Here is a 9,213-nt window from a genome sequence, read left to right on the forward strand (position 1 = left end):
AGCACTGCTCAACGTTGATTTGAATAAAAAAGAGAAGGTATTGACTTGAGGGGCTAAGTTAGGTAGTAGAACATGAGCTTCCACATACCGCTAGTACCTTCGGAACAGGCTTGAACTTTGGGGGACGATGGATCTAAATTGAGATGGTTAACGGGAGATCCTCGGAATGAAAGGGTTAAAATGCATGCGAGCGTCTGAAGAAAGGGCAACCAGGCTGAAACTTGTGCGATTTTCCAGGTTAAATGGAAGTCATATGTGAAATTGGGACGTCAGCTTAGTCGTGAACAGGACAATTTCTTTCCGAGCACTTGTTGCCATTGCCCATGATTCAACTCATTGCTTAAGCACACATGAAAAATAAGAACCATTAATAAAATGATCAGACGCATATGAGAGAGAGGGAGAGACAGAGGTCCAAAGTGGATCTTAGTCAATGCCATCATATAGGTAAAGCAAACTGAGAACGTGACAATAACGTACATAGACATTCAAGTATAGTCTGCGATTTTCACACACGAAGAAATTTGCTAAATCTGGGGAGACTTCTTGTTTCCACAACTTGAGCCGTCCCTGGCAAGATTTCCGAAAATAGCTTTTGAACCTGATTTCTTCCCTTGTCAACTAAAACTTTCCTTCTCTCCTCTTCCTCATTTGAATAGACCAAATGAGGGTTCTCCGCCAGCAGCATGGTATTGCATTTTTCCTCTATACGGGATAAACGAAGTGCCAGAATCTTCTTACCCATCAGGTTCTGTCATTTTTCCCTTTCCATGGAGTGTTGTTGCACACCACAGCAGTAACAAGTTACCTGGGGAAATTTGTTGGTGCTTCCAAGGTTGCAACAAGAATGCCAAAATCAATGTCTTGGTTCTCGAACTTTTTTATGAATGGGTGGCTCTGAAAAGGAGCAAGGAGGTCAACAAATAATCAAAATTCAAGTAATTTTTAGTAGTATGAAAAAAAGATGCATCCACTGATCTGGCAAGATACCATGGTAAAAGAATTCACCATGGTCATAGATTAATGCACTTGAGTTTATGGACAGCTCAGCAGTAACGGAACTAGTCAGAAACCTGACCCAGTCCAACAAGAAGAGCCCTTTCACTCCACGCATTGTTCATTAAAGCAATGTAACAACAGTGAAAAGTTTGTCAAGGATTTAGATACCAACCAGCAGCTCCACAGCTGAAAGTCTTTTCTGAGGATCTTTCTGAATACTGCAAGTTTGAAGAGGAAAACAAGAGCGTGGTCAGGATACAACTAAAGAAACAAGTGCTAAAGGTTGCACCATGACAAGAAGTTGAGGATAAATACAAGTTGCAAAACATTAACAATGAGTGCACGGACCTTCCTTCTTACAAGTTACAACTTATAAACTATTTCCAGTATGTATGACAAGTTGACAACTAAAAACTTGACACAAGCAGAGACTAGTTTACCCAGCACGTTTCATAGGCTAAGCCACTAGATTAAACAATTCCATGAGGAGCTTATGCATATAATTTAGCCTGTCACTGACTAATTTAGTTGCTTCCAGTACGATGAGGAACCCGGTGAAGTTAAAAAAGCAGCAGACAGATTTGTCAAACCACTAGAAAAAGCTACACTCCATTCACAGATGGCATGTTAATGAGGAAAGCCAGCATAAATTCCTCTGAATTTGCTCTATTAAGTGACAACTGATAGAAGCTAAAATAATCATTCCTAGAAATCCATTTTGAACATAAAGTCTCAGTCAAAGGAAGACTAAGACATACTACAGGATAGCCCTTTGCAGTCAAGGTAACCCTGTCAAGATAACGGCCATACCTTCCCCCAGGCCATCAACAGAGCAAGATCCATATGTCAGCCACAATATTTTGATTGTTGTTTTGTGGATTCACTATGGGTGCAGATCTTCATGATGTTATTGGGTGAAGATCTTCATGATGTTATTGGGACCATTGTCACATATATCGTTTACAGGTATTATACGGCGATGAATTTCTTGGGTATAATACGACAAAGTTGTATATCTCGCGAAAATATTGGCAAATTGTAAAAAAATTTAAAAGATCTTGAAAATTATATAAAAATAAAATAATGAGAATAAAAAACGCAAAAAAAAAAAACGTATTATATCCATTTTTTCGTGTTAAAAAAAACGTGTCTTATTGCCATTGTATTCAGCTGACTTGTTTTTGGCGTATTTATCACGTTTTTTTCAATTAATAGGCAATATTTGATTTGGTACATCCAATCAAGGTGACCATAAGAGAGACATATGTTCCACTCAGTCACAATCCTTTCAACTAGTTCTTCTCCTCCCCCTCTCATCTCCTCCCCACCCCACGTCCCACCACCAAACACACACACACACACACACACACACACACAAAACAATACCCAAAAAAACAACAAAAACAAAAGTTATCACATCCTGCAGGGGGTAAAAGAAACTAATGAGGCCTCTTAAAAATATGTGTGTGTATGCATGTGCACATGCAATTGTAAATGGCATAAATGTATTTATCGGGACAATAACTTAGATGCATATCATAACTTATCATAAAAAACGTAATTCTATTAATGTTAAAAAAGTCAAAATATAAACAAAACATTGGAGAAAAATCAGGAAAAATAAGAAAAAGTATGTTTCTATAAAAAATGTCACACATCAATACAGCAATGGATATTCAACAATATAACATCATAACACGACAAGAAATAAGTTTACAGCTTTATACATCACAAAATCAACTCGTTCAATGCAAATAATAAACGAAGGTATGATTTTACACCATTTATGGTAAAAATCAAAACTCTTTCTTGAACCGCAAAGCGATCTCTCACAAAAAAATCTAGCTTCAAATTGATGTTTTCTCCCAAAAAGTGGCAAGATCTCTCTCTCACTCAACTCATAAGAGTGTCTAGCCCAAAACATAAGATTAGGTATCGGCTGCCCCATTTCACTGCTGCCACCGCATTGTACAATATAGAGTGTCTCATCATATTGCACAATACAGAACCATATAATGTGACACAGTCCAATACAGCTGTGTTAAGCCCCTATAACAGCTTACAGAAGTCCTACATTACATATCACCATAACAAAAAGTTAAAAACAAATATCATACAATCAGGCCCTTTATTATACAATATATACAACACTTCACACATGTTTTCAGTTTTGACAAGTGCATGTGCAAGTGATAGCATTCAAGACAGAAAGATAAAAAAACATTCAGGTCTTTATTGGTATGGGCAATTTCTCTTAGAAATTTTCATTTAGTACATGAAATTTATCCTAGTGGCTAGCGACTATTTTTGTTCTTTGTACTGTATCATTGTCATTTCATTCAGAATTCAACATTCAAAAGTCTCAGATCTACCAAGTAAACTGAGCAACACTCATTCCTATAGCAAAATATGCTGATTTTCATTTTATTTGACTTTTTAGACTACGATACACTAAAAATAATGCAATAACTGAAAGAAGACAAGAAAAAATAATTATAAACATACTGCTACTCGAATGAATAAACTGAAAAAAAGGTAGTCCGAAGCAAATGCAGGCATTCATAGCTCTTAGCAAAATCATAACTCATAAGCAATATACTATGTGCAGAGCAGGTCAACATAAAATCTAACATTTTGCAGCTCTAAATTTGCATTAGCAGTAACAGCCACATTGCAGTCTTTTCCCATATTCTCAAACACACCCTCATGTCTCCATGCAACTACCCGAAACTATGACCCTCTCAAAGAGAATATTCAGGTGATGGATGAGCACTCAAAGGGGATGAGAAACCCAGTAAAAGAATGATGCCTAAACACTGAGAAACACATAATCAACTAACTTCATATTTTTCAAATAATGCACATAAGCATACACACCATGATGATATGAAAGAACAAAATTCGGGTGAGAACTGATCAGGTGGAGCAGAAGGTGCTGGCTGGTCCACAATAGCCTCCAGCAGTTCGTAGAAACTCAAATTTCCCTCCTCTTGGTCGGGCCGTGAATATGGAAAACTGCCTATTGCACACTCAAGTATGACCATGCCCAAACTCCATATATCGCTCTTGTAGTCATAAGACTTTCCATTTATCCTCTCAGGCTGAAGCAAAAAATTTTGCCATTAATGTCTGCACTTTAAATGGTGGAACATTTCTGAACATGCTTATTTCAAGAGAGTAATCCAGAAAAAGCAAAGCGAGGAACCAGAGATGCCTCCACATGATAAAACTACAAAAGTCAGGCTTTGGCAAAACTTTGTGATGGGTGCACAACATACCGCCATATAGTTATAAGTTCCAACAAAAGTATCGCGCTGTCCCATGGAGCTTGCAACTGCACTCACACCAAAATCAGTTATTTTTACCTCACCTTTCTGATTAACTAACAAATTTGATGGTTTTATGTCCCTATGGATTACACGTCTTTCATTGTGCAGATGTACTAAACCTTGAAGCACCTGACATGTAAAGAACAAAGACTTACTATACAAAGAATATAGATCAATTGTCTACTAATATCAGATCCATACCTGCTTACAAACAACTGCAAGATACGGCTCCAGTATGGTTTTGACTTGTTTTACAACATCTGTGAGAGATCCACGGTCCATGTATTCTAAAACAAGAGATATGATCCCATTATGATAAAGTGAGTGGTGACAAACAACAATATATGGGGATTGTGATCCTTGATTTATTTTGAGCTCTTGGACTATTTGCTTCCGAATTGTTTCTTGAATATTCATCTGAATAGCCTGAAGAAAAACACATCAAAATTTGTCAGATTATCAGTCAAGTTAATATGGTCTCACAAGAAGATTAAATTATTGAAACACTTCAGAAAGTTTTTCCATCCATCTCATATCAAACTAATAATAGTTTGCTTGCTGTGTCATGTGCATCCCGTTCTGTATTGGTCCACCCTCATATGAAAATTGTATCCAAAACTTAAAAATGGACGTATCCATACATCATTAGCCATATGCATTTGATGTAGCTTGCATGTTTCATGCCACGAGGATATGCTAGAAAAACAATCAGTGGATAGCTACATGACTACTGTTGTATGTGATTAAGGAGTTCTGCTCTACTCAGTTTTCTAATTTAACATATATGTTGCACCACATTGATTCACATGAAAGTAACATAAAGGGCTTACTAATATCTTAAATGAGGACAACCAGCTCCTAGGAGTACTAAAAGCATTAATGTGGTAAACGTTGATCTCAATCCATCCTTTTAGTTGTGACTTCTTATACATGATGCCACAGAATTCCGGTGTCGTACCGGCACCGTGCGGGTACTCCTCCTTAAGAGGAGTACCCGTGTGACATAGGACTCATCAAACACTCTGAATTAATTTCATAAATGCAAAAGTGATGATCAATTGACTATAGTGTGTCCCACCATTTTTACTTCTTGTGGTTAATTCGCACAAGCCACAAGTCCTAAATATCCAATTCTCTAAAACAGCCGAACAAATTCCTTCCAAATCACAATCTTGCATAACAGGACAGTACTAAAATTAGGATGATCTGGTTCAACCTTACAAAAATGATTATTCATGTCCAAGTTTAGCATAATAAAAACATTATTGGAATATATGTATACACACATATATATACACACACACACGCAAACAAGAACAGAGAAACCACTCTTGAGGTGGGAGATTTGGCTGTACTGGTTCAACCTGATGCATCTAAGGTCACCGGCCCAACATCTCACTCTCTTTGTACATACTTATATACATACAATTTATATATATATATATATATATATATATATATATATATATATATAGCACCTCAAGTGCTTTTATTCAAATAAAAAAATATTTTTCCAAGAAAAACTCTCCGCACCTCTGCTTCATAGGCTGCTAGGTTACGTTTAGAAGCAAAGATTTTTCATAGATCTAGAAACATGGCCAACAACTTCTGGATTTCTGAATTTCAATCATATTTTTAGATGTTGAAGTTTCATTAAAAAATTACCAAGATTTGGTAGGACTTTATCTAGGAAAAGGAGGACTTTATCTAGGAAAAGGGTCGATGAAAGAAGCATAAGATGATTGGCCTACATTTTGAAGTTTGAACTAAAACTTACCTTTAATGCATATAATTGCCCAGTCCATTTGTGGCGAACAAGTTGAACAACACCACCACTTCCTTTGCCAATAACTCTTATGGTTTCAAAGTCTGCCAGTGAGAACTCAGAATCGAATTCTTTGGTCTCTGATGGCTGCAATGTATAACTTCGACTATCAGTCTCCAAGATAATATTGAGAAAATGAAGAACAAAGAAAACCAACACAAATACACTCAAAAACTGTATTTTGTAAGATGTACAAAAGTGAACAGGAAGGACCATGGCATAAACTTTAGATGTGAAGTGAAGACTGTGAAGGAGACAAAGTTTCTCTTAAAAACATTAAAGAACACACATAGACCGATTTTCAGATGTAATTGATATCGGGGTTCAGTGAATCATATTTGCACTGGACCCAGGAAGGTTCCTAACCTGGATTCACATGTAAGGTATAAAATTATAAATATCGTGCCTCAATCAAGGTCCAGTTGGACATATCAAGCAGGTAAGCAGGCTCAGGCTCTACACAGGACCATGCAACCTAGATCCAGTCTAAAGAACATAACAATTTTTATCAAGAAAAAATGAAATATCCATTACAATTTACAATCACAAATGTTAACTTCTTATCAAGCAAACATGAAATATCCAGTATAATTACAAGTCAAACAAATCATCCAGAGTAACTAAAGCTAGCATTAGTAACAGCAATGAAATCCATAGGAGAAGATTTTAAGTAACTTGGAAGTATAGCCTTTGGTTCTCTTTATACAATTTGATATCATGGAGCATAATGTAGAAATAAGTTATGGAACTACTAGCTACTGGTGAAGGAAAACATCTTGATTGTTCATCCAAAAATCTTTAAGCAACATCTTCCAACAGCAAATCAGCTGCATGCATGCATAGACCAAGGATTTCCTCAAGCAAGTATTTGCAATCGTTAGATTAATTCCCACAATGTAAAGTGACTTTATAATATTGCAGATATTGGTCGCTAAATTGGCTTCAGATAAGTCCACTTCTATTCTATTTCTTCTTCTTGCAAATTCACACACAAATAATACAAAATAAAGCTACCGCTTTCCAAGCAATGTGCTGCCACACTCCAATCAGCCAAGTGTTTGAACTTTGCAGAAAAACTAATATTCAGAAAATTGTCGCAAACTTGTCAAATTCAAATGATTCTATCTGATTTTACAAAAACATCGCTTTCATACTTGTATTCAATCATAAAATGATCACCAACTTTATACGCCACACTGCTTGCCTGGCTTAGGAACTTTCCAATACTATCAATACCAAAAAAAGATCACACCAAAATAAGCAGGAAAAGAAATCTCCAAATTTCGGTTACAGAGTTCATTCGAGAAAGCACAACTAAGAACCTACCTGACTTTGCTTTTCTTCTGAAAGCAGCCGCAGGCCTTTCTGGTTCAAGAGAAGATCGCCATCCTGAAATGTACCACTTGCAGTCCTAGAAAATAAACAAGTCATACCGAATGACATCCCAAGAAATTACCATAATGCTCACTAATCTCATTCAAGAAAGAGCTAAGATATATTAAATACAGCAAATTTGCACAGAAAACAAATTATGGTATTTGAAAATGAAACTCAATTACGACAGATGAAACATTTCTCTATGGTTCGCAACTCAACAAAAATGAACTCAAGAAAATTCAAGGAAACAGCATGCATGAATTGCAGACTAAGATAACGCCAAATTCTAAGATAAATACTCAACAAACAAAAGAAAAGGACTCAGAAGAATACAAATCCTGCAACTCGAAGCACATAAATCAAAAGAAAACCATAAGAACTTTCAAAATAATGGGCAACCGGGAGCGGTAAAACACAGAAACCCAAGATTCAGCCAAAACCAAAGAGCAAGATTCAATGATCGCGCCGTTCTCCTTCACAAGAAGCAAGCCGAAACAATCACGGTCATAAAGCAGATGATCCCGAAAACCACGTCAAAGTAAGGCGCGAAATTCCAAAAAACTCGACAATAGAAGATTGAGCGGGAGAAAACTTACAAAAAGTTAGAAACAGGAGCCTCCTGAGCGGGGACGGATAGCTTGAGTTGCTTCAGTGGCTTCGCGCTCCTCATGACTCCTTGCTGACTAGGGTTCCACAGAGGGAGAGGGAGAGGGAGAGAAGGGGAAGAAAGATCAGAGGACGGAATTTATTTTGTTTGACTAATCCCTCAAACTTATCAGGTATTACTCGAACGGGTCCAAGTGATCGTTGTTTCAGTTAACTGCACCGTATGTAAGTCCGCTAAACGCGATGAAACGTGCAAACTTACTTCTCAAACTTTGTCTCCTTCTAGGATGAGTAGACTTGGGCTCTAGTTCATACTAGTATTGGTCTACTCGAGCAGATCTTTTTCACTTGGAGTGCATTGTTTAAACTCAAGTCTTAAACTTAAACTCCTTCGAGTTAAGATCAAAGTGATTTGTTTAGAATAGATTATGAACTTTAAACTCCTTCGTTCATAAACAAATATTTTAAGAGATTGTTCTGTGTCCCATCAATTTGACAGTATAATGTCTTTAATTGCCATTAATAAAGAAAACATTGTATCTTTGGAATGTGAGTGTGCTGTAAGTTTATCCCAAGATTGAGGTATATTCAAATAATACTAGAACTAATCATGAGATAATACTAGAACTAATCTTGAGACTCTATCTTTAGAGCATATGTATGTGATACTCACAAAGTGTTCTTATTAGCAAACAAAATAACCCGTGACCTCTATCAATTCTAGTTTTGATCCAACTACATCATAAAATACATGCTCTCAAGAACATAGATGTAGTTGAATTACTAAATCAGAAACGTTAATTGAAGTTCTTGTTTACTTTTCTTGAAGAAACGGAAGCCTTTTTTTTTCAACAAATAATGAGAACATCTGTCGGTTCTGCTTGACTAAAGAAAAGTCAATTAAGCAAAATTTGTGTCCTCCTTTAGGCATAACTCATGAGCATCTCCGCATCATCTCAGTCTGTCAGTCATACAAGAAGCAAAGAAGAGAAAATATCCAATATGAGACAGAAAGGCTTGCGGCAAGATCAACTAGAAAATGTTTTAACATGTAAATAGTGGAAAAGATAAACCCGT

General features: G+C 36.6%; 1 protein-coding gene across 1 annotated transcript; it reads right to left on the reverse strand.

Moving 5' to 3' along the window:
- Positions 1 to 420: 420 nt before the first annotated feature.
- Positions 421 to 8,285, reverse strand: LOC116256456 (mitogen-activated protein kinase kinase 6). The gene is made up of 8 exons (XM_031632826.2): positions 8,127 to 8,285; positions 7,480 to 7,564; positions 6,106 to 6,240; positions 4,530 to 4,754; positions 4,278 to 4,457; positions 3,877 to 4,100; positions 1,172 to 1,217; positions 421 to 897 (listed from the first exon to the last, which is right to left on the reverse strand). Exons 1-8 carry the CDS (start codon positions 8,198 to 8,200, stop codon positions 805 to 807), a joined length of 1,062 nt encoding a protein of 353 aa, XP_031488686.1. The 5' UTR covers positions 8,201 to 8,285; the 3' UTR covers positions 421 to 804.
- Positions 8,286 to 9,213: the final 928 nt, after the last annotated feature.

This window comes from Nymphaea colorata, chromosome 6 (genome assembly GCF_008831285.2).
Source record: "Nymphaea colorata isolate Beijing-Zhang1983 chromosome 6, ASM883128v2, whole genome shotgun sequence".
In the NCBI taxonomy this organism is placed as follows: Eukaryota; Viridiplantae; Streptophyta; class Magnoliopsida; order Nymphaeales; family Nymphaeaceae; genus Nymphaea; species Nymphaea colorata.

What these genes read in the sequence shown, in the direction of transcription:
- LOC116256456 (XM_031632826.2), bottom strand. Translation starts at nt 8,200, where the DNA reads ATGAGGAGCGCGAAGCCACTGAAGCAACTCAAGCTATCCGTCCCCGCT. An exon ending in TTGCAGTTGTTTGTAAGCAG is followed by an intron (nt 4,458 to 4,529) that starts GTATGGATCTGA and finishes TTTACATGTCAG; the next exon opens with GTGCTTCAAGGTTTAGTACA. An exon ending in TGTTCTTTCATATCATCATG is followed by an intron (nt 1,218 to 3,876) that starts GTGTGTATGCTT and finishes TCAAACTTGCAG; the next exon opens with TATTCAGAAAGATCCTCAGA.